This window comes from Schistocerca americana, chromosome 2 (genome assembly GCF_021461395.2).
Source record: "Schistocerca americana isolate TAMUIC-IGC-003095 chromosome 2, iqSchAmer2.1, whole genome shotgun sequence".
NCBI classification, from domain to species: Eukaryota; Metazoa; Arthropoda; class Insecta; order Orthoptera; family Acrididae; genus Schistocerca; species Schistocerca americana.
The window spans coordinates 675,379,520-675,405,360 of record NC_060120.1 but is presented as its reverse complement, the minus strand read 5'-3'; the positions used below and the strand labels follow the sequence as shown (position 1 = coordinate 675,405,360).

Here is a 25,841-nt window from a genome sequence, read left to right as displayed (position 1 = left end):
ACGAGGCGTAAAGCTTTGTGTCGTGCAGTTATCGAGGATACACTAGTGGACCTTCGGCTCCGAAAGCCCATATCGGTGACGTTTCTTTAAATGATTCGCACGCTGACACTTTTTGATAGCCCAGCACTGATATCTTAAGCAATTTGTGGAAGTGTTGCACTTCTGTCACGTTGAACGATTCTCTTCAGTCATCGTTGGTCCCGTTCTTGCATGACCTTTTTTCTGGTCGCAGCGCCGGAGATTAATGTTTTACCGGATTCCTGATATTCACGGTACACTAGCGAAATGGTCGTACGGGGAAATCCCCATTTCAGCGCTACCTCTGAGATGCTGCGTCCCATAGCTCGTGCGCCGATTTTAACACCAGGTTCAAACTCACTTAAATCTTGATAACCTGCCATTGTAGCTCGCGTAACCGAACTAACAACTGCGCCAGACACTTGTCTGCCGTATTCTGCCTGTTTACGTATCTCTGTATTTGAATACGCATGCCTACATGAGTTTCTTTGCGCTTCAGTGTAGTTACAAGTGATGTGACTCACCTAACCTTAAACGCATATTTAAATAAAAAGTTACTTTGCATTCCATGAGAAGTACTAAACGGCGATGAAGAGAGAATATGGCATTGTGCGTCTCTCGGATTATGATGGACAAATTAGGCGCATGGAAGGCAGGAAGATTTGGTTCAACGTCCGTTGACATCGAGGTCATTCGATACGGGCCACAAGCTCGGGCTGCGTCAAATATGGAGAAGGAAATCGGCCGTGCTCTTTCAAAGGAACTATCACGGCATTTACCCTGCGCGATTTAGAGAAATCACGGGAAACTTAGATCTCTATGGCTGGACGCGGGTCTGAACCGCCGTCCTCCCGAACGTGATTCCAGTGAGCTAACCTCTGCGTCACCTCGCTCGGTACAAATCAGACAGTGATGTTCGTGAAGGGCATACAATGAAAAAGTCTTCACGCAACACGACGGCCTTTTGCGACTACAACTGCTGTGTAACGAACTAATTATTTAATGCGACGTTTCGGAAGCGATATGGTCAATTTCCTCACGTTTACTACACAACAACGCGTGCCTTTTAGCGTTAATGATTAAGCTATTTTCTTATATGCTAACTTGTTTCTTTAATGAGGTATTCTGCTAGCAAATAAACCGGTTTATCCGCCCAGCATGTATGTATCAACACTGCAATCTTCGTGTAGCAACGACACAAAAGGTCCATTACAAGTTTCATGGATACTCTTAAAAATGAACGGTGGTGCGCGTTAGTAAGAAAACACTTTTTCTGGTTTTTTATGGCCTTTGCGACATTAATTTCTCGTTTAACTACTCATATAAAGCTCAGGCTGAAGTAAATGTCAGCGTAAAAGCGAAAGGCACTGCGGAAATCACTAGAGCATCAGAACATGGTCGCCTATATAGAACCTAAAATAGTCTCGTACGCGGCCCAGAAGGATCAGCTGCAACTTGCTCTACACAACACAGTGGAAATGGAGAAAAGAAGGTGAGGCTTGCTACGTGTTCTCACAGCGCGCGCTTCAAACAGTCTTAACAAATAATAACCTCAGTACAATGCTTGTTGACGCAACCTCTGTCTTTATGTTTAAATTCATTTATTTGCATACTCCATAGATCACATTTCTGGTAAGGATACCTCGATATGCATGGCACTTGTCAATTAGTTAAGAAATACAACACTTTCTCGTTTATCCGAGTGCGGATTATCCGTCTCTAGTTCGGTGATTTTTGAAAAATAAGAAGCGAAACATGTAATATTCTGTTATAATCACAGGAATATTTTTGATAAGAATTCGCTGTTACACACGTGACTCGTGTTTTACCGCCAGATGACGATGCGATCCCCAAACTGCTCTCACCTAGCAGGAGGCACGTTATCTACATAATTATTTTGAACGTGACTGCGCTTCGGTAACGGTTAGAGAACAGTAGACTAAACCAAAGGAACCAACCAGTTGCATCATAAGGTGATTTTATTCAATCTTTGACCATGGTTTCGGTGGATGTAAATCCATCTTCTTCAGAGGTACATGTAACCTGTTTTGACTACTTTCATTTTCATCTCCACGTATTTAGAAGCAGCCTTAGGTACCTTGACAGGCAGAAACTTCAATATTTTGAACGTGGCTGCGCTTTAAAAACGGTTAGCGATCAGCAAAATGAATCCAAAGCAGCCAAACAGTCGCAGCAAAGGTTGTTTTATTCAGCCTTTAACTACTTCAATGGATGTAAGTCCATCTTCTTCAGGACGTGTTTTCGCTATTTCCAACTTTATGTCCACGTATTTAGAAGGAGCCTTAGATACAATAGTATGCAAAAACTTCAATATGTGGAACACAGCTGCTTCAGAAACGGTTAGAGAACAGTAAATGAATTCAAAAAGTATAAAACAATATACAAGCATATGGAACAGGAGAACAAAACCGCTCTTTTGTTGCAACTGGTTGGCTCCTTTGAATTCATTTATTGATCTCTAACCATTGCTGAAGTGCAGCCATGTTCAAAATGTTGAAGTTATTGCCTGCCAAGGTATCTGAAGTTGCTTCTAAATGCACGGACGTCAAACTGTAAATAGTCAAGATAAGTTACATGATGATGGCGTCCTCTCGGGTAAAATATTTCGGAAGTAAAACACTCCCCCAATCGGATTTCCGGACGGGGACTATTCAGGAAGATATCGTTATCAGGAGAAACAAAACTGGGGTTCTATAGATCGGTGCGTGGAATGTCAGATACCTTAATCGGGCTGGTACGTTATAAAATTTAAAAAAGGAAATGGTTATTTTAAAGTTAGATATAGTGGAATTTGTGAAATTTGGTGGCATGAGGAGCAAGACTTCCGGTCAGGTGAATACAAGGTTATAAATACAAAATCAAATAGGGGAAATGCAGCAGTACGTTCAAGCTACTATGAACAGTATCCTGACCGCATTATTGTAGCCAAGATAGGCACGAAGCCCACGCCTATCACAGTAGTACGAGTTTGTATGCCAACTAGCTCCGCAGATGACGAAGAGATTGAAGAAATGTATGAGGAGAAAAAAGAAATTATTCAGATGGTTAAGGGAGACAAAAATTTATTAGTGATGGGGGACTGGAATTCGATAGTGGGAAAAAGAAGAGAAAGAAAAGTAGCAACTCAATGTGGACTGCGGGTAAGGAATGAAAGAGGAAGCCACCTGGTAGGATTTTGCACAGAGCATAACTTAATTTTGGCTAACACTTGGTTTAAGAGCCATGAAAGTAGTCTGTATACTTGGAAGAGGCCTGGAGACACCAGAAAGTTTCACATTGATTATACACTCCTGGAAATGGAAAAAAGAACACATTGACACCGGTGTGTCAGACCCACCATACTTGCTCCGGACACTGCGAGAGGGCTGTACAAGCAATGATCACACGCACGGCACGGCGGACACACCAGGAACCGCGGTGTTGGCCGTCGAATGGCGCTAGCTGCGCAGCATTTGTGCACCGCCACCGTCAGTGTCAGCCAGTTTGCCGTGGCATACGGAGCTCCATCGCAGTCTTTAACACTGGTAGCATGCCGCGACAGCGTGGACGTGAACCGTATGTGCAGTTGACGGACTTTGAGCGAGGGCGTATAGTGGGCATGCGGGAGGCCGGGTGGACGTACCGCCGAATTGCTCAACACGTGGGGCGTGAGGTCTCCACAGTACATGTTGTCGCCAGTGGTCGGCGGAAGGTGCACGTGCCCGTCGACCTGGGACCGGACCGCAGCGACGCACGAATGCACGCCAAGACCGTAGGATCCTACGCAGTGCCGTAGGGGACCGCACCGCCACTTCCCAGCAAATTAGGGACACTGTTGCTCCTGGGCTATCGGCGAGGACCATTCGCAACCGTCTCCATGAAGCTGGGCTACGGTCCCGCACACCGTTAGGCCGTCTTCCGCTCACGCCCCAACATCGTGCAGCCCGCCTCCAGTGGTGTCGCGACAGGCGTGAATGGAGGGACGAATGGAAACGTGTCGTCTTCAGCGATGAGAGTCGCTTCTGCCTTGGTGCCAATGATGGTCGTATGCGTGTTTGGCGCCGTGCAGGTGAGCGCCACAATCAGGACTGCATACGACCGAGGCACACAGGGCCAACACCCGGCATCATGGTGTGGGAAGCGATCTCCTACACTGGCCGTACACCACTGGTGATCGTCGAGGGGATACTGAATAGTGCACGGTACATCCAAACCGTCATCGAACCCATCGTTCTACCATTCCTAGACCGGCAAGGGAACTTGCTGTTCCAACAGGACAATGCACGTCCGCATGTATCCCGTGCCACCCAACGTGCTCTAGAAGGTGTAAGTCAACTACCCTGGCCAGCAAGATCTCCGGATCTGTCCCCCATTGAGCATGTTTGGGACTGGATGAAGCGTCGTCTCACGCGGTCTGCACGTTCAGCACGAACGCTGGTCCAACTGAGGCGCCAGGTGGAAATGGCATGGCAAGCCGTTCCACAGGACTACATCCAGCATCTCTACGATCGTCTCCATGGGAGAATAGCAGCCTGCATTGCTGCGAAAGGTGGATATACACTGTACTAGTGCCGACATTGTGCATGCTCTGTTGCCTGTGTCTATGTGCCTGTGGTTCTGTCAGTGTGATCATGTGATGTATCTGACCCCAGGAATGTGTCAATAAAGTTTCCCCTTCCTGGGACAATGAATTCACGGTGTTCTTATTTCAATTTCCAGGAGTGTATAATGGTACGAAAGAGATTCAGGAACCAGGTTTTAAATTGTAACACATTTCCAGGGGCAGATGTGAACTCTGACCACAATTTATTCCTTATGAACTGTAGATTAAAACTGAAGAAACTGCAAAAGGTAAGAATTTGAGGAGATGAGACCTAAATAAACTGATAGCACCAGAGGGTGTAGAGAGTTTCAGAGGGAGCATTAGGGAACGATTGACAAGAACAGGGGAAAGGAATACAGTAGAAGAAGAATGGGCAGCAGAGGATCAAGTAAGTAAATAAAAGAGGCCTAGTAGAAAACAAGAGATATTGAATATAAGTGACGAAAAGAGAAAATATAAAAATGCAGTAAATGAAGCTGGCGAAAAGAAATACAAACGTCTCAAAAATGAGGTCGCCAGGAATTGCAAAATGGCGAAGCAGGAATGGCTAGAGGACAAATGTAAGGATGTAGAAGCATATGCGGCGGAGCGGTGTTAAAAAGTTCGCTAGTACTGAGTGAAGCAAGCTGTAAATCAATGTGCACCTACCTCAGTGCAGCGTTCGTTCACCATCCGTTGCTCTGCATTCGTAGATACTACGCAGACGATGTTAAAAGCAGCGTTGAAGAAAACCATCGTCCATACTTACGATTGCATAGTCCGCGTAACTCAGGTAACAAAATAAACCTGAAAATATCTAGTAATAACGGGCAAAAGTGGATGCTTCCTTCCCCCATTGAAAATGTCCGCTTCCAGATACTAATGTTCTTTATTGTCTTTTAATTATAGTGTCAATAAGCCCAAATTTACGTCGACAGCACATCTACACTTATATAACAATCGAGACAGCCAGAAAATGTATTAAATCCAACCTGAAATATTATGAGATTAATACAGCCAATACTCTGCTACGAAATGAGTTTCATACTGGGACTTTTTCAGTGGATTCTGCAAAGGAAGATGCTCGCCAAAAAATGTTTTGTAAACGCATACTGAACACGCCAAGCATCATTCCTCACAAAGGTCGATAGTTTCACACGCGGTTTTGTCTACAACAAACAAAAAACTCCCAAACTTCACAGAACTGTCCGTAAATGCATCTGATTGCATGGCGATGTAAACCGAACGCGAAATAACAGTCACTTCTTCATTTTACAAATAACTTTTTCGGACACGTCTAACATGACCTTCTCGTCCCGCAGCTAGTCCACGACTGTCTGAATGACTTTCCTTTCAGGGCATATAACTCATTCCAATGCGCGGGAAAGACTTCATTCTGACAGGTTGATCAAAACGAACAGCCAATCAGATCAATCTTTCAAGATAATATTCGCGCTTAAAATGTTTTACTCCAATTAACATTCGCAGAGTCATTTATGTCATTTCATGTTGTTGTTGTTGTTGTTGTCTTCAGTCCTGAGACTGGTTTGATGCAGCTCTCCATGGTACTCCATCCTGTTCAAGCTTCTTCATCTCCCAGTACTTACTGCAACCTACATCCTTCTGAATCTGCTTAGTGTATTCATCTCTTGGTCTCCCTCTAAGATTTTTACCCTCCACGCTGCCCTCCAATGCTAAATTTGTGATCCCTTGATGCCTCAGAACATGTCCGACCAACCGGTGGCTTCTTCTTGTCAAGTTGTGCCACAAACTCCTCTTCTCCCCAATTCTATTCAATACCTCCTCGTTAGTTATGTGATCTACCCATCTAATCTTCAGCATTCTTCTGTAGCACCACATTTCGAAAGCTTCTATTCTCTTCTTGTCTAAGCTATTTATCGCGCATGTTTCACTTCCATACATGGCTACACTCCATAAAAATACTTTCAGAAACGACTTCCTGACGCTTAAATCTATACTCGATGTTAATAAATTTTTTTTCTTCAGTTAAATTCAATATTTCTTCTGTTACCCAAGGATTTCTACTAGCCCTAGTCTTTTTACCTATTTGATCCTCTGCTGTCTTCACTACTTCATCCCTCAGAGCTATCAGAGCTACCCATTCTTCTTCTACTGTATTTCTGTCCCCCATTACTGTCAATTGTTCCGTTATGCTCTCCCTGAAACTCTGTACAACCTCTGGTTTAGTCAGTTTGTCCAGGTCCCATCTCCTTAAATTCCCACCTTTTTGCAGTTTCTTCAGTTTTAATCTACAGTTCATAACCAATAGATTGTGGTCAGAGTCCACATCTGCCCCTGGAAATGTCTTACAATTTAAAACCTTGTTCCTAAATCTCTGTCTTACCATTATATAATCTATCTGATACCGTCTAGTATCTCCAGGATTCTTCCATGTATACAACCTTCTTTCATGATTCTTGAACCAAGTGTTAGCTATGATTAAGTTATGCTCTCTGCAAAATTCTACCAGACGGCTTCTTCTTCCATTTCTTTCCCCCAATCCATATTCACCTACTATGTTTCCTTCTCTCCCTTTTCCTACTCTCGAATTCCAGTCACCCATGACTATTAAACTTTCGTCTCCCTTCACTACCTGAATAATTTCTTTCATCTTATCACACATTTCATCAATTTCTTCATCATCTACAGAGCTAGTTGGCATATAAACTTGTACTACTGTAGTAGGCGTGGGCTTCGTGTCTATCTTGGTCACAATAATGCGTTCAATATGCTGTTTGTAGTAGCTTACCCGCACTCCTATTTTTTTATTCATTATTAAACCTACTCCTGCATTACCCCTATTTGCTTTTGTATTTATAACCCTGTATTCACCTAACCAAAACTCTTGTTTCTCCTGCCACCGAACTTCACTAATTCCCACTATATCTAACTTTAACCTATCCATTCCCCTTTTTTAATTTTCTAACCTACCTGCCCGATTAAGGGATCTGACACTCCACGCTCCGATCCGTAGAACGCCAGTTTTCTTTCTCCTGATAACGACGTCCTCTTGAGTGGTCCCCGCCCGGAGATCCGAATGGGGGACTATTTTACCTCCGGAATATTTTACCCAAGAGTACGCCATCATCATTTAACCATACAGTAAAGCTGCATGCCCTCGGGAAAAATTACGGCTGTAGTTTCCCCTTGCTGTCAGCCGTTCACAGTACCAGCACAGCAAGGCCGTTTTGGTTTGTGTTACAAGGCCAGATCAGTCAATCATCCAGACTGTTGCCCCTGCAACTACTGAAAAGGCTGCTGCCCCTCTTCAGGAACCACATGTTTGTCTGGCCTCTCAACAGATACCCCTCCGTTGTGGTTGCACCTACGGTACGGCCATCTGTATCGCTGAGGCACGCAAGCCTCCCCACCAACGGCAAGGTCCATGGTTAATGGGAGAGGTGTCATTTCATGCTGCAAATATCAATCCACCAAACCAAACCAAACGAAAATTAAGAGAAAAACTATGCTTGAAATAGTCTTTAGAACTGATTATCCTCTTATTACCTTTCTGGCTGCCTTATTACAAAAGCAAACACTCGTAGATAACCGCCAGTTATGGGGTTTTACAGTTTTCATGACACCCTGGTGACATAACACTTGTTATTTACGTAAGGTGTAATACAATACAGAATTGAAATTTGCCGTATGTCCCACATGCACACTCACAATAACTCTCATTTACTCACACCCTAACACAAAATATAAATCTTAACTTTTAAATTGTTATTTTCATTACGAAAGAAAACTTATCGGAAGTTTAGACTTGAAACTTTTTATAAAATAAATCAGCGCAATGAGAGTGCAATTACTGTTTTCAAATAACAAATAACAGAAGCTCTCCTGCGAACCTTGCAGGAATAGCACTCCTGAAAGAAAGGATATTGCGGAGACATGGTTTAGCCACAGCCTGTTGTTTTACATTGAGTATGTTAAACACTCAGTAATTGCAATTTTAACTTTTATTATTTTTGACATGGACTTTTGGTCAATAACTTGCCTTTGCCTGATGTATATTCTTACTCTCAAGATGTGATTCTCATTTTAATGAGCAACAGGTCATATATTTCCTTTTTACTTAAAACTGTTTATTATAAAATGCTATAATGTTCATAACTGTCATGTATTGATATACTGTGTACGTCATCTGTAGCCTGACGTCTACATTCCATTTAATGTTTTTCAGTCTGTCATACGCAAGTACACTTGTCTTGATTACGTGAAGATTTTTTCTATACGTCTCTCAAAATATATACTAAATGGCTGAGCCTCTAATGCCTCTTAGCTTAAGTTTTACATTGGTTAAAAATGCTATTCATCATTACCACTGTTATATACATGTGTTGTCAATAATAATCAAAGGCAAATTTGGACACATAGTTGGTTATGTTGTGGTTGTTTATACCCCTCCCCTTCTTTATGTGACTAGCATTACTGACATACTAGGCTTCTAATTAAGCACTGAAACAAAGCTCTATTGACATATGAGGTTTTCCTCGAAATATATTCAATATTTTACAGTAATTGTTTATTACTATAACTTAGATGCATATGAATTCTGACTGCCATTTCAACCCATTTCTGAGCACTATATTTCAGCTTGTTTTAATGTTATGGATACGATTTCCATTACGTTTATGATATAATTGACGTTTGTTCATATACATTTAATCAAGTACATGCATTTAATGTGATGCTACATAATATTACGGTTTTATATTGTTATCTATCTTGTATTGTAAGATCGATGTTATTCTATATTTGGAGATAAAACTTCGTTTTCTGTTTACATACGTAACTACACCAAAGATGTTCATTAAAGATAGTTCATTCCTCTACATTGGCGAGAAACTTGTCACCGATATATTTTTATACCACATGACGAAAATACTTTCTAAAGATCTTTGACCAATTCCTCAATATTTTGACAATGTAATACTTACAGTCCTGATCTCTTCAGTACTGCTCTGTGTACACTTGGTATGTTTTCTCCTAAAAGTCCTGCGCCGTATATTGATATTTATGACATGCTCTAAACATTATTTAAGTAACAATAAATGTAATGCTGTGGCTTAAACCATTTTAACCCTGTAAGCACTCATTTATATTCTGCACTTCCTTGGAAAAGAATTTTTAACGTTTCCTATACACTACATATAATTATTTGTATCTTTGCATAATAGCCACGAAGATGGCCCATGACTGAAATCGGTCGATATTTGGGTTTAAAATAATAGCAGCTGATGGTCAAACATGCGTTTTATGCATTTCTTGACAGCTTTTGCTAGTCACCTTCCAAAAATGTTTAAATATAATTTCCAGTGATTTTAATGAAGAGCACTTTGTCTCTAAGTGTGGAATTGGCCCTGAATATTACTTCATTCATTTACGAATAGAAGAAGTATGCAAAGTAAACTGTGTGTTTGATTGCTCTTTTTGAAACATTTCTACTAGGCTTGATTATGATATCTGCATCATTTTAGAGGGAACAATGCGACTTCACAGTACAAGATAGGAGATAATTTGTGCACAGCAAGAACAGGAGCAGACTCAATATCAAATCTTCATGAATACCGACAATTACGTATCCTCAGTTAGAAAATTGTTCAGCACAAAATCGCTTGAGATATCTAACAAGAGACACAGATTCCTATTAGTTAAAATAAATTTAACAAATTGCACAGAGTATCATGCCAGTCACAAACTTGAGTTTATCCAGCATAATGCAATAGTTCTCATAGTCGATACCTTAGACATGTCACATTAAATGCTAGTAGATGAATTTTTTTCAGTTAAATATTTTAATATATGGTATAATGCAGATGGCCTAGTCAATGGAAGGGGCTTCCTGCAATAGAATTTTTAGTTCTGTTACTGAAGGAAATCACATGTAAAAACTCTTTTTCTGGCGTCAGTTTAAAGTGAGACTTTCTTTTTGTTCACTGAAAGTGTCTTACATTGTCAAAACATTTGAGACAGCGAAAGACAACATCCAATAGACAACATTTGATTTCAAACATAATATATGAAACAAAGGACATTTATCGGCCGTGTACAAGTTATTTTAATGAAGTAACGTACAAATAGCTGAATGTTTACTCAACGTTACGTGGGCTGGGCGGAATTAGTGATCTTCAGACGTTACTCGTTATTATAATGTTAAACGTATTTCCTGCCATTGTTTAATTATCTGTCCTACATTATGTTGCTGCCAGTCGTTACATACCCACATTTCTTTGCCTGATATATTAGAACAGATTTTAGATGTGTTCCACAAGAATGAAATGACAAAACAGCATCAAACGGTACCTTCTGTAACCTATTCACACTGCGTTACAAAAAATAAGATTTTATGGGATTAAAGATGTTGCTCACGTCATACTAACGACAAGAATTAAGAAAGTTGTTCTCCATAAATCATTAACTGTAGACAGGGGGTGATTTTCTGATCCTGAGGCAATAATTAATGGAGACAAACAAAGTTAATATTGGGTCCACTGTGGTTCCTCATCCATTTAGTACACAACAATCACACTTAGTTCTTCTTTCGGATAAAACAATGTTTATTTATTTATTTAGTGTGTGACCACATCACAAACAAATAATATTACAATCATCTCAAACTACAAACTACTCTTCAGGCCACAAATATAGGCTATTTAGCTCCGCGTCGTCACGAGGAACTCCGTTAAACATTCTTGAATCACGTGGCGAACAGCCTACTTTTCATCGCCACAGTCACAGCTAGGTGAAGTTATTTTCTTCAAGTTGTGCGAAGAGTCAGCACACCTTCCAGTGTTCTTATTCGTTTAAGAAACGATCTTTTCTTGCTTGGTGATTCACAATCAGGTCGCTTGGTCGATATGCACTGTTTCCTAAGTTTTACTGTCGTAGCATTAGTCTGACATGTGTGTCCCCAGCAATCATCAGTATTAAAGCCGTTTCCAACTCACATTCTTGCTGCTTCCAAGGGTAGATGAAAAGAGTGAAGCCTGACGTTGCTGATGCTTGAAATGTCTGCATGAAAAGGAGATTTTTCTGTAGTTTTTTTTTTTTTTGTACTCCAGTTAAGCCAGAAAGTAGGTGTGGATGTTCGATGGGATTCATGTTGGACCATCTGGGTGGCCAAATCATTCGCTTGAACTGTCCAAAACGTTCCTCAAACCAACCGTAAACAATTGTGGCCTAGTGACATGGCACAATGTCATCCATAAAACTTTCAATATTCTTTGGGGACATGAAGTCCATGAATGGTTGTAAATGGTCTCCGTGTAGCGGAAAATAACCATTCAAGTCACTGATCGCTTCAGCTGGACCAAAATAAAAACCTGCGACTCGTTGCTCTTTCGCCATCTTCATTTATGATCTATATTTCGTGTTGACGACTGTCAATGATGAAAAACCTACCTAACATAAGTAGGGTCCTGGGAACGGTATTAAAACTTGTATGGCCTTGCTACCTGCTTGTGGATACTCCTGATCCAAACTTCAGGCAGTGATGGGGAAACCCACTTCGATCTCAATGTGGAGTCTGAAGAAGTATTAATAAATTACCCTCAGTCTTTAAAGGTATGTGTTGATGGAAGCACTCAACTTAAAAGATTTTTTTGTGTTGCTGAGCAACAGTCGTAAAATATTTTGTACAGGAATACATCGCCAGTTGATTGTTTTAATTTTTATTTAAATACATCCCTGGTTTCGGCATTTTATACCACTTTAAGTATTTTATTTTATGTATTTAACGTGTATTAGACACTTAACACATTGTCAAGCTCAAAGTTGGCCATAAATTAAGAAAAATATTGGCTCCCCACGAAATGCCAGATGTAAAATCACCATCTTGTAACAGGTCAGTAAATAATAGTGGAAGCACGTCATATTAAGTAAAAGCAGGCTTACATTGGTAAATAAAAGATTATTTACTGATCTGTTACGAGACCACGGTTATTTACTGAACTGTTACAAGATTGTTATTTTACATCTGGCATTTTGTGGGGAGCCAATATTTTTCTTAATTTATAGCCACCTTTGAGCTTGACATGTTAAGTATTCTGCAATATATGTTAAAGACATAAAATCAAAGACTTGAAAATGGAGCAAAAGGCCAAAACCTAGGTTGTACTTAAATAAACAATAACACATTCCACACACCACAAGGAATTAGGTTATAAAAAATACATTAAATGCTTAACGGCTTTCTAAATATGTGATCCTTTCATTCACTACGTGAATTAATTAAATATACTGTTCTTTCACTGAATTAACCTGCTTTACCAGATCACCCTCATACAGCTATTTCTGTAGATAAAATTCAAATGCTTCATAAGAAAACAAAAGTCGCCGTCTTATCGCTACGTATTTATACGCCTAGGGTAGTTTCAACCTGCCAATAAGTTTGGAAACGGCGCACATTCCTCTGCAGAGTGAATATTTAACTCTGGACGTGAAATATATTGCAGTGGAACAATTCTGCAAACGTTTTCAAAATATGCCATCAAGTGCTTGACTAGCATCATGGTTAATATTTCACAGCATAGTAATATTTGTGGAGGTGTTTCCCGATTAGCTACAAATCTCTCTGCCATGTCCTGTGACGGTCTCCCTAAGAATAACGAAACTCCCTGCAGCAAACGGAGAGGTATGAGGACGGTGATCAATTGCGCAAGATGAGAAAGCAGTTAGTTTTATGGATGTTGGATGAAGAAGAAGTCGCCGCAACAGGAACACGAATTTGGCGACTAGTACGTGGTGGCGGATGTACGGATTACAAAGCCTTGCAAATTGAAAATCTATGCCAGATTTGGATAGTCGGCATTACCACTGGATTACGTTAGCACGTCTCCAGGCCTGATTCGACCTTTTCATTGTCGTTGATGTTTTATGTACAAGCGCCTCGTCATGCAGCGAAGGCTGAGAGAATGTCTACCAGGCGCCGTGTCCCCCCCCCCCCCCTTAACTCAACACGTCACGAGCATGAGGTGTGGATGGACAGCACACAATTCTCCCGGCCGTTTTGCAGACTCCAGGCCTTGGAGGCGCTAGCATTTGATCAAGTAGCTGCTCACTTGGCATCACGAGACTGAGTGCATCACGTACCAGTCCTCCACCGAACGAAAAATTCTTAATAGTACTGGGAATCGAAACCGGATCCTCCACATATCAATCAGCTACCGACCATTCATCTACAGAGTTTCATGTACACTCATTACAACTGAGCAGCACAGAAAACTCCAATGTATTTTTTTTGTTTTTCAAAAACTGTCGAGAGCTGATCTATAAGCCGAAACAGGACTCATTGTTTCAGTGACGAATTTTACGGAAAACTTCAGTCGATGGCTCGAACTATTTCTGCCTGTCTTCCCTCGTTAGACTGGTACAATATTATAAAGTATTTTGGAGTGATCACTGAACATGGCGTTGAATACAGACGGGCGGATGTGAACTAGTAAGGGGCTTGCTAGTGTTTGCGTGAGTGTATTATGACGATAGTACAATTAGATTGACGTGGCTTGATAGGCTGTTGGCAGTTACCTGGACTGTGCTTGGATCATCTTGATGATACACGGCACGTAGTTTTATTATGTCAGGAGATTTCATATCAGCTCACACTTTGCTACAGAGTGAAAAATTCATTCTGGAAACTGTCATCCAGGCTGTGGCTAAGCCATGTTCGCGCAATGTCCTATCTTCCAAGAATGGTAGTCCGGAAACTTATGCAAGAGAACTTCTGTGAAGTCTGGAAGATTGGAGGCGAAGTACCGGTGGAAGTAAAGTTGTGAGGACGGATAGTGCATGCTCGGATAACTCAGCCTTTGGCAGGGCACCAGAGCGGACACATTTTCGTACACCGAGATTAACAGTTAAATCTATCCATAGCACATCCCCGTCAATGTAGGCCTCAATCACGTGGCAGCTCTTACTCCAGCAGCAGCACAGAACAGTGTATCTTTCGTACGTGTATTTACTTTACGAGTTTCTAACTAGAAGCGAGATATTTTGATTTACTTGTGTCGTTTTTAGTTTAATTCTTAATCTTTTTTCGTGTATGCGTAGTCACTAGACAGTTTGTAAGGAGTACTGCTATCTTTAATGTCATAACGTATCGGTATTGTATTCCGCACTTATTGCTGGCTTTTGGAACTTTCGATGCCGATCGCGCCTTTTTTCTGTGAGGAACCATTCTTTCCACGCTGTACCAACAATGCCCCAGTGCTAGTGGTCACGCGCCGTGTTGGCTTGGTGTAGCGAAGTGGCAACTCGGGTTTACGCAAAACCGAGTTAATTGAGTTGAAAGTTTGCGTATATCGAGTTGAAACCGAGTTAGGACGAGAAAACAGGCAACATTGAACGCCGTTCCCTCTTTCCCGTTTGCGCAGATTACGATTCAGTTCAGCAAACCAACCTGAACTTCGCAGTATCTCAATCGGTGGCTATCTACAGGGTGTTCATATCAACTGAAGAGATTGAAATATTTCGAAAACTACACAGTGGATCAAAAACAAAGTCGTAATTCAAATTTGTTTGTCTCGGAGGGAGACGTCTAATAATACCACACGCGACACTCCACCCCACCCCGTGGGTGGGTGGTGGGGTCAACTTTGAAACCTTCAACGGGAACCCCCGCTTTTTACTATAGATTACGATTCTACGGTAAATTCTTCGTTTCGCCACAGATGGCGCTGTAAATGGAGGAATTGGAATGGGTACACAATCCTAATTTACGACATGCTACTCAATGACTGTTGAGTATCCAACGGCACGTGGGACCTCACTTCCATGCTGCGAGGTTAGGACAGGCCAGTATTTCATAACTTCTAATTGGAAACCTTATTCGCAACGTAATATTTCTCGACACATCGAACAGGGAACTACTCGACGCGCTACTGCGGCCGTGGCTTGAGGCTAACGCTACTCTACTTTTCCAATTACAGTAAGAGTTCCAACGCAGTGCATCCAGCTTCAACACGTTTATATATCTGTGGGAATGTCAGTACAGGCGTTTCCGATGCTGTCGACCATGGTCTTTTAAATATCCCCACAGAAAGCAATCCGGCGACGTCAAATCCGCCGACCTAGCGGGCCAATTATAGGGCCACCTCTGGCGATCCACCGACCAGTGTAAACAAGGTATAAATGGAAATGTCGTGTGGCTAGGGCCTCCCGTGGGGTAGACCGTCCGCCTGGTGCAGGTCTTTCGATTTGACGCCACTTCGGCGACCTGCGCGTCGATGGGGATGAAATGATGATGACTAGGACAACACAACACCCAGTCCCTGAGCGGAGAAAATCTCCGACCCAGCCGGGAATCGAACCCGGGCCCTTAGGATTGACAGTCTGTCACGCTGACCACTCAGCTACCGGGGCGGACTGTAAACAAGGTGTAATGCCTGCCGTGCTTCAATTGAGTAATGCGCTGAAACCACAAACGTTTTCGAACGTCCAGGGCAACATCCTGCAGTAGAACAGGTAGTTTCCGTTCAAAAAGTTTGATATTTGAGTACAGTCAACGTGTCGTTGATAAAATACTGACCAACGAATTTGTTCCCAATAAGGCCACACCGTGCGTTAAGCGACCAAAGACATTGATGGTCAGCTTTCCGTTACCAGTGGGGATTGTCTACACTCCAGTAATGCATGTTACGCCGGTTAACGCCACCCTGGTTTGTTAATGTAGACTCATCGGAAAACAGTACCTCAGCAAAGAACGTGGCTGTCTTTTGTATTTGCTGACGTGCCCGTTCATAAAACACTAACCAGTTATAGCAATCGGCGTTATGAAGTTCTTGATGCATTGACGCGAGGTAATGATGATACTTATGTATTGTGACAGTACTTCCTACGGACATACCAGAATCGCGGTGTAATTGCAGGGGGCTTATCTGTGAGTTGGGATGCACTTCCGCTAGTACAGCTGCATCATTCGTTTCTCCTGTAACACGTTTGCTTTGGTTGGTCTGTACGCTGCCATAAGACATAAAGGCGTTCACAACCTTGTAAAAGAACGCAGTATACAAGGCATCAGCAGCCTCAACATTTCTACTAAATTTTCCGTAAATCTGGATCATTTCAGTTTTTTCTTCTGTGGTTGCAACAGTCATCCTCCTCTTGTTGTTCTCCAAATGATAGTAGGTGTGCCGGCAATAAATACTGTGCAAGTATTGTAATGTATAGAGAGCCACTATGTGTTCTGCGTCTGCACGAAACGTATGCTCCGGTCGCAGTGTGCTGCCTGTTATGCCACGTCGTAGTTCGCCACACATCCACAGTGGTGCGTCGAGTAGTCCAGTGTTAAATATGTCGGAGGAATACAACGTTGCGAATCGTGTTTCCAATCATAAGTTATGAAATACTGGCCTGTCGCGCCCTCTCAGCGCCCCATGTCCCATTGGATATTCAAGGGCCATTGAGTAGCATGTCGCAAATTACGACTGTGTACCCATTTCTATTCCTCCAGTTACAGCGCCATCTGTGGCGAAACTATGAAAATGCTTCAGGCAAAACGTATGTAGGTTTTACCGCAGAATCGTAATCTGCAATGAAAAAACGGGGGTTCGCGTTGAAGGTGTGATATTACTTTTGAATACACTATGGGATTGACAATGATCAATGTGTTACAGACATTTACTATCAAAAACAGTCTGGATCACAATTTATTTATTACGGTGACCGGTTTCGACCACTACTGTGGTCATCTTAGGACCTACAAGTCGTATACAAAGCTTTATTTGTGGGATACATACATTAAAGAAACAACATAAAGTTATAAAGTTATAGAACGATGAATTACCAATGAGTAAGAACCTGCTTCTGCTGGAGAATCACTACTGGAGAAACCAGTGCACGTCTTAATACATACAGGGTGTTACAAAAAGGTAAGGCCAAACTTTCAGGAAACATTCCTTACACACAAAGAAAGAAAATATGTTATGTGGACATGTGTCCAGAAACGCTTACTTTCCATGTTGGAGCTCATTTTATTACTTCTCTTCAAATCACATTAATCACGGAAAGGAAACACACAGCAACAGAACGTACCAGCGTGACTTCAAACACTTTGTTACAGGAAATGTTCAAAAAGTCCTCCGTTAGCGAGGATACATGCATCCACCCTCCGTCGCATGGAATCCCTGATGCGCTGATGCAGCCCTGGAGAATGGTGTATTGTATCACAGCCGTCCACAATACGAGCACGAAGAGTCTCTACATTTGGTACCGGGGTTGCGTAGACAAGAGCTTTCAAATGCCCCCATAAATGAAAGTAAAGAGGGTTGAGGTCAGGAGAGCGTGGACGCCATGGAATTGTTCCGTCTCTACCAATCAATCGGTCACCGAATCTGTTGTTGAGAAGCGTACCAACACTTCGACTGAAATGTGCAGGAGCTCCATCGTGCAAGAACCACATGTTGTGTCGTACTTGTAAAGGCACATGTTCTAGCAGCACAGGTAGAGTATCCCGTACGAAATCATGATAACGTGCTCCATTGAGCATAGGTGGAAGAACATGGGGCCCAATCAAGACATCACCAACAATGCCTGCCCAAAAGTTCACAGAAAATCGGTGTTGATGACGTGATTGCACAATTGCGTGCGGATTCTCGTCAGCCCACACATGTTGATTGTGAAAATTTACAATTTGATCACGTTAGAATGAAGCCTCATCCGTAAAGAGACCATTTGCACTGAAATGAGGATTGACACATTGTTGGATGAACCATTCGCAGAAGTGTACCCGTGGAGGCCAATCAGCTGCTGATAGTACCTGCACACGCTGTACATGGTACGGAAAGAACTGGTTCTCTCGTAGCACTCTCCATACAGTGGCGTGGTCAACGTTACCTTGTACAGCAGCAACTTCTCTGATGCTGACATTAGGGTTATCGTCAACTGCACGAAGAATTGTCTCGTCCATTGCAGGTGTCCTCGTCTTTCTAGGTCTTCCCCAGTCGCGAGTCATAGGATGGAATGTTCCGTGCTCCCTAAGACGCCGATCAATTGCTTCGAACGTCTTCCTGTCGGGACACCTTCGTTCTGGAAACCTGTCTCGAGACAAACGTACCGCGCCACGGCTATTGCCCCGTGCTAATTCGTACATCAAACAGGCATCTGCCAACTCCGCATTTGTAAACATTGCACTGACTGCAAAACCACGTTCCTGATGAATTCTAACCTGTTGATGCTATGTACTGATGTGCTTGATGCTAGTACTGTAGAGCAATGAGTCGCATGTCAACACAAGCACTGAAGTCAACATTACCTTCCTTCAATTGGGCCAACTGGCGGTGAATCGAGGAAGTACAGTACATACTGACGAAACTAAAATGAGCTCTAACATGGAAATTAAGCGTTTCCGGACACATGTCAACATAACATCTTTTCTTTATTTATGTGTTAGGAATGTTTCCTGAATGTTTGTCCGTACCTTTTTGTAACACCCTGTATAATGGAGGCTCCACCCACTTCTGACGGTATGATATCATTACTAACCAATGAGTTATAAGTCGAATAACAATGTAAAATTTCTTAGTTAAAAGAACATTGTCAAGAAATAAAAATAAACACACACTAAACTTAGCTTATTTAACAGCTATTGTCAATTAAGGAGCGTCAAAAATATTTAAACATGTAGGACAAATGAACTTCGTTTTGACAGTACATGGGTTGCCCTCTCAAGGCCTGTTACTGAACCATTTGGAACCACTGGTTGCCACGGTGAAGTTGGACGCCGTTCCAAAGATGAGGCAGCAGGCTTCTCTCCACTGGAGTTGTGTGAAGTCGATAGGCAATTTAGTGGTTGCCAAGGTGAGGATAAACGCCAGTGCAAGGATGTGGGAGCAGGCTTCTTTCTAACGAAGTTGTTGCGAAAGTGGAAGGCCTGTTCTTTGAATTTCTCCATAAAGAAGCCCCCTAAGTCTCGTAATTGCAAACTTCTTTATGGAGAAATTCGAAGAACAGGCCTTAGGTACTGCCAGCAAAAAACCAAATGTATGATTCCGATACGTGGATGACACGTTTGTGCTGTGGAGACATGGCAGTTGTTCCACGAACAACTGAATAGTATAAACTCGAGAATTCGGTTTACAATGGAGGAGGAGGCAGACGGCAAATTACATTTCCTCGATGTGTTTGTTTTTAGAAACGAAAATGGTAGTTTGGGCCACTCAGTATACCGCAAACCCACGCACACGGACCGTTATTTGCACCGGGATTCGAACCACCATCCACAACACAAGCGGGGTGTTATCAAGACGTTAGCGGACAGAGCTAGAAATATTTGTGAACCTGAGTTGCTCGACGCTGAGATGGAACATCTCTATAATTCACTAATGAAGAACGGATATTCGTCCGCCCAAATAAAATGTGCGTTGAGACAGCCACGCAGAAACCGTAGTGACGTACAGGCTACTGCAAAATCTAAGGTTTTCCTGCCGTTTGTTAAAAATGTAACGGAAAGAATAGGGAGGATCTTGACGAAGCGGAGTATTAGCGTAATTTACAAACCCACCAGGAAGATACAGGAATACCTTAAGCCTGCCAAAAGCCTGCCAAGGACGCTCGCAAACCATTGGAAAAAGCTGGAGTGTATAGGATCCCATGCAGCTGTGGATATGTTTATGTGGGTACCACCAAAAGAACTGTTTCAAAGCGTTTGGAAGAGCACAAGGGCAATTGTAGAATGGGAGAAACGGAACGATCAGCTGTTGCGGAGCATGCTTTCTAACCAGGTAACCACCATATTCGTTTTGAGGAGACGCAAGCACTAGCGGCCACAAGCGGATATTACGAAAGGCTCTACAGGAAGGCAATCGAAATCACCAAACACCCTAATAATTTCAATCGAAAGGAGGAGGGCGTGAAATTAAACGGTTTATGGATGCCGGTGTTGATGAAGATGTGTACCACCCGTCCACTACTGGGTGATGGCAACGGCGATCGACAGCAGCGGACAGCGGCCAATTGCACTGACGTTTTCAAAACACGTGACGTCACGCCTCGGCGCGGTAGCGCGCGGACACGGAATTTAGCGGCAGTCAGTAGCGAGCCAGTGGGTGTGTTGGACCTTCCATCGAGCTACAGACACTCTTGAAGATGTCCTCTGCAGACGGGAACGAAACGCTGGGAATGGATACAGAAGTGATCAACCGACCACGGTATAACAACCCGGATAATTATAATGGACATGAAATTTTAAATTGTTATTCGACTTATAACTCATTGGTTAGTAATGATATCATACCGTCAGAAGTGGACGGAGCCTCCATTATATATAGTAAGACGTGCACTAGTTTCTTCGGTAGTGATTCTCCAGCAGAAGGAGGTTCTTACTCATTGGTAATTCATCGTTTTATAGCTTTATAACTTTATGTATTTTCTTTACTGTATGTAGCCCCTTATTAATGCTTTGTATACGACTTGTAAGTGTGAAGATGACCACAGTAGTGGTCGAAACCGGTCACCATAATAAATAAATTGTAATAAAGACTGTTTTTGATAGTAAATAGAAGATGTGATAGTTGCCCCCGCCACCCACGCATGGTGTGGGATGGCGTGTTGAGTGTGTTGTCGCAGGATGCTCCTAACCGAGGCAAACGAACTTTCTTGATCCGACGTGTAGTTTTCGAAATATTTTAGTGTAATCACTTAAAAACACCCTGAGTATAGTTACGAGTGGAATGTATACTACATAGGGCGCAATTTTCGGTCTTCGGCTTGAAATTTTGAAGACAAACTTGCGAAAAACCTGAAAGGTGCTGTAAAGAGTCTGACGGCTACAGGTTGATTGTAAAGTGGCCAAGTGTTTCGTCATGCATGTATGTTTGCCGTGCTATAGGCTGGAATCCAGCGATACATTCATGAGACACCCGGAATTTGCTGTAAGGATTTTGACGACAATCGGACGATCTTCAAATGGTTCAAATGGCTGTGAGCACTATGGGACTTAACATCTTAGGTCATCAGTACCCTAGAGCTTAGAACTACTTAAACCTAACTAACCTAAGGACATCACACACATCCATGACCGAGGCAGGACTCGAACCTGCGACCGTAACAGTCCCGCGGTTCCGGACTGCAGCGCCTAGAACCGCACGGCCACCGCGGCCGGCAATCGGACGATCTTAAGGTAGCCAAATACTGCTGCTCGAGCATGAATGGTGTAAAGTCACCGCTTCGTCGTCGTTTTCCTCAGTCACTCTGTACTTAAAATTTTAATTTCCGAGTTGCCATGACGCTAATGATGTATAGGCTCAACTGGGGTCAACTGCGGTTCGGTGGGTGCGGTGGCGATGAGCTCCATCCTCGCGCGAAATCCTCGTCGGTAGCAGCGGTCGTCGCGCACAACGCGAACGCAACTCGGTTTCACTTGAAATCCCCTCAACCCGAATTAAACCGGCCTGGTCCCTCGAGTTGTCCCACTCCTAGCTTGGGGAGTAGGGTCGGTGTTGAGCTTCCGCACGGAGCGGCGGAGCGGTCGCGCGCTGCCGCGCCGCGGACAAGTAATCTGAAAATTTCGTGGAAAACGGAATTAACTGTTAAAAGTGTTACGCAGGTTACCTGAAGAAAAGTATAATCCAGTTATTTCGCGGAAAGGCGCGCGGAAGTAATTAAGATATTTATGGTTGATGCAGTGTCGTGGTGAAACATATTGTTAGTAGAACGTAAATGACAATGTTTCCATGATCAGTGATTACCTGTGTAATTAATGTGAAGACACAATTTAGCAATGATTACTTCTGTGTAAATATGAAAGACTCACAACGAGACTGGATAAGCATAGGGAGTGTGGTATGTGCAAAAGAAACAATAAATCGAAGTAATTTGACTTGTATTGTTATCATTTCGAAGTGACATTTTTCATTCTTTTAATAAGTAACTTTAAGATTTGAAACGTATAAGAGACACTTATTCAAATGGTTCAAATGGCTCTGAGCACTATGGGACTTATCTGCTGTGGTCATCAGTCCCCTAGAACTTAGAATTACTTAAACCTAACTAACCTAAGAACATAACACACATCCATGCCCGAGGCAGGATTCGAACCTGCGACCGTAGCGGTCGCGTGGTTCCAGACTGTAGCGCCTAGAACCGCTCGGCCACTTCGGTCGGCGACACTTATTCGTATTAGGCACAAGGCCAGCTTATTTTCGTAACGAAGCGTGATCTCTCAGCAATGTCACCAAACAGTCCGATAGCAGCAAAATATACGTTATCAAAAGTAAAGAGACATGGGCAGACTTATTACACTTATCTCCGCGACAGGACACCGTTTACATTTATCGCTGCAACGCCACAGACATATGACAAATTCTTCGTTTTAATAACTGCGTAGCGTAGAGTTTCGCCGTCTTTAGAATGGATAGCGACTGTGACTTTTAGCTTTCGGATGTGAGCTGAGTTTGCGAACCTTCGCTCACAGCTCCGTGCAACGCTGGCTACGGTCACGCAGCCTAGAGCCATCACTGTAGGGAGCCGAGATCCGAGATGTGGGGATCTAAGGGACGTCCAGCGCGTTCCACGTGCTCCTGATCGGTCCAATATTGCGATTGGCCCAGTTACTGCCTGCATTGAGATTGACCCTCCAACTGTGGTTGAGTGGGAGGTCGTTTCAAGATGCGGCAGGGGCTGATCGAAAGACCTCCCCTGTTCTTCTGGCAAACAGGGTTCAGCCGTTATCTGAGGTTGATAAACGTCCTGATCCAGACGCAGTCGCCTGTTCTGTTTTGGAGGAAGTCTCTGAGCCTGTAAGATCTGCGAGATTATTGGCGATCGAGAGCGCTTAAAGGGTTCCCTTATAGTGTGTACTCTGCGGGAAACCGGTGGGGAGCTATCCATAATGTGGTATCTGTGGTTCCAGATGCCATGAAGAGCACTGGATGCAGCCAGCTGCAGTTGGTGGCTCATGTTGGTACTGATTATGTGTGCCACTTTGGATCAGAAGAGATTCTCTCTGGCTTTGGGTGGCTAGGTGATTTGGTAAGGATTGCATGCGAGATGAAGCCACAGCTCATAGTCAGTAGCATCAACAATAGGAACGATTACGGACCTTTGGTGCAGAGCCGAATGGAGGGTATCAATCAGAGGTTCAGATTGTTTTGCGAACGCGTAAAGGCCGCAGATTCCTGTAGGTGAGTCGCAGGACGGTGGGGTATCGGGTTCCACTTCATAGGTCAGAGGTCCACTACACACAGGAGGCATCTACACGGGTAGTGAGGCTGCGTGGAGTGGACTGGGCGATTTTTTAGGTTAGGAGGTCCCAGGAAAGTACAAAAAGGGCTTGAGTCTTAAAGGATGTAGGTAAAGGCAAGACAAGGGTAGAGCTAGGAACCATCGATATTATATTTCTAAACTGTAGTACCTGTGCTGGGAAAGCTCCAGAGCTCCAAGCGCTAACAGAAAGAACTGAAGCTCAAATCGTTGTAGGCAGTGAAACCTGACTAAAGCTGGAGATCAGTTCAGAAGAAATTTTTACCAAGGACCTGATGGTGCACACAAAGGATATATTAAATACAGTTGGTGATGGTGTTTTTGTAGTGAAACTGAAGTACATAGTTTCTGTGAGTTGGTATAGGTAGAAGCTATACTTGACAACAGGAATAAATTAATAATTGTTTTCTTTTATGGGCCCCTCTGACTCAGATGATACATTTGCTGTTAGGTTCAAAGAAAACGAGTGACATTTTAAACAGGTACCTCACTCTTACAAATATACTGGATGGTGGCTTCAATCTTAGCAAAATTACGAGCACACGTTTAAAGTCGGCGGTAGGCATAAAACATCGTTAGCAATTTCACTAAATACTTGCGCCGAAAATTATTTCAGCAATTGGTTCACGAGCCCACTCGAAGTGTAATTGGTTGTGGAAACTTACTTGAGCCCTTAGAAACAAATAATCCGGAGTAAATAGGAAGCGTATTAACAGATAAAGGGATCAGTGACCACAAGGTCTTTGTAGAGAGATTGAAAACCATAATATCCAAATCTATCAAAATTAAAACCGAAATAAATCTATTTAAAAAGCAGATTGCCGGACGTTGTGGCCGAGCTGTTCTAGGCACTTCAGTCTTGAACCGTGCGATCGCTACGGTCGCAGGTTCGAATCCTGCCTCGGGCATGGATGTGTGTGATGTCCTTAGGTTAGTTAGGTTTAAGCAGTTCTAACCAGGGGGAGGCCTCAGACACGGCTAACCGATTCGGCTCAAATTTGGCAGGTCCCTTGTATACAACCTAAAACGAAGGAATCTAAGATATTTTGGGTCAACAGCCCCACAATTTTGAGAAAATCACCCCTAAAGGTTATGACGAGCAGTCGACTCAAAATTGGAGGGATCTATTCATAATTGTAAATAGAACATTTTTCATCATCAGGTATGGGGTCCGCAAACGCAAACTTTTCCAGAAATCGAGGAAAGAAACTTTTACAACTGCCTCTTCTGTACCCATATGGTAAACGCTTTTCGCCGACAGCACCGATAGCGCAACGGACGAGGTAAGTGGCTGGGAATCGAAAAACCCGGGTATGAATCTCGAAGAAACCTAGCGGATGTCATTCCTTTCGTTTGTATTTTTCCATATCTCAATTGATAGGGATAGGAGGGTTAATAAGACCAGTAAATCAATAAGGAATGATAATAATAAGGTAGGCAAACTAATTTTCCAAACGCCGTGAGTTAGTAAAGTATGAAACTTTCAAGCCTTATCACATGAAAACAACACCGAGTAAGAGTGCTGCGAATTTCTTACGAGGGACCACAAATAGCCAACCGCGAGACGCTTGTTTACAGCTGGGCACGGGACAGAATGTACACGGGGAGAGTTATGTTGTCCCGGTTGCCTCTTCGTCATATTGTAGTTGTGAACCTGGAAGAGTGAAGGTGTCCAGCATGAGCCTTATAGAAGTCAATCGGAAAGAGTTGCTTTTCCGTCATCAGGCTGCCGCGAACCTCGCTTTTTCGTCGTTAAAACGCTGAATGAAACATGTTTTGTGAATGAATACAGTTTCTTCGAGATTCTAACCCGTGTTCTCCGATTCGCAGGCAGTTACCTTGGCCGTTGGGCTATCGGTGCTGGCGGCGAAAATCGTTTACCATGTGGGTACAGAAGGGACAGTTGTAAAAGTTTCTTACCTCGATTTCAGGAAAAGTATAAGTTTTCGGGTCCCACACCTGATGGTGAAAAATGCTCTATTTACAATTATCTACAGATCCCGCCAATTTTGAGTCGATT

The 25,841-nt window shown here is 42.9% G+C and overlaps 1 protein-coding gene across 1 annotated transcript in view; it reads left to right on the top strand.

The window, feature by feature from the left end:
- The first annotated feature begins 1,384 nt into the window (after window positions 1-1,384).
- LOC124596446 overlaps window positions 1,385-25,841 on the top strand; it is a 37,385-nt gene continuing 12,928 nt past the window's right edge. The window contains exon 1 of the mRNA XM_047135581.1: window positions 1,385-1,510. Coding sequence (XP_046991537.1) covers window positions 1,413-1,510 — 98 coding nt within the window. The 5' untranslated portion in view covers window positions 1,385-1,412. The remainder of the gene's footprint in view (window positions 1,511-25,841) is intronic.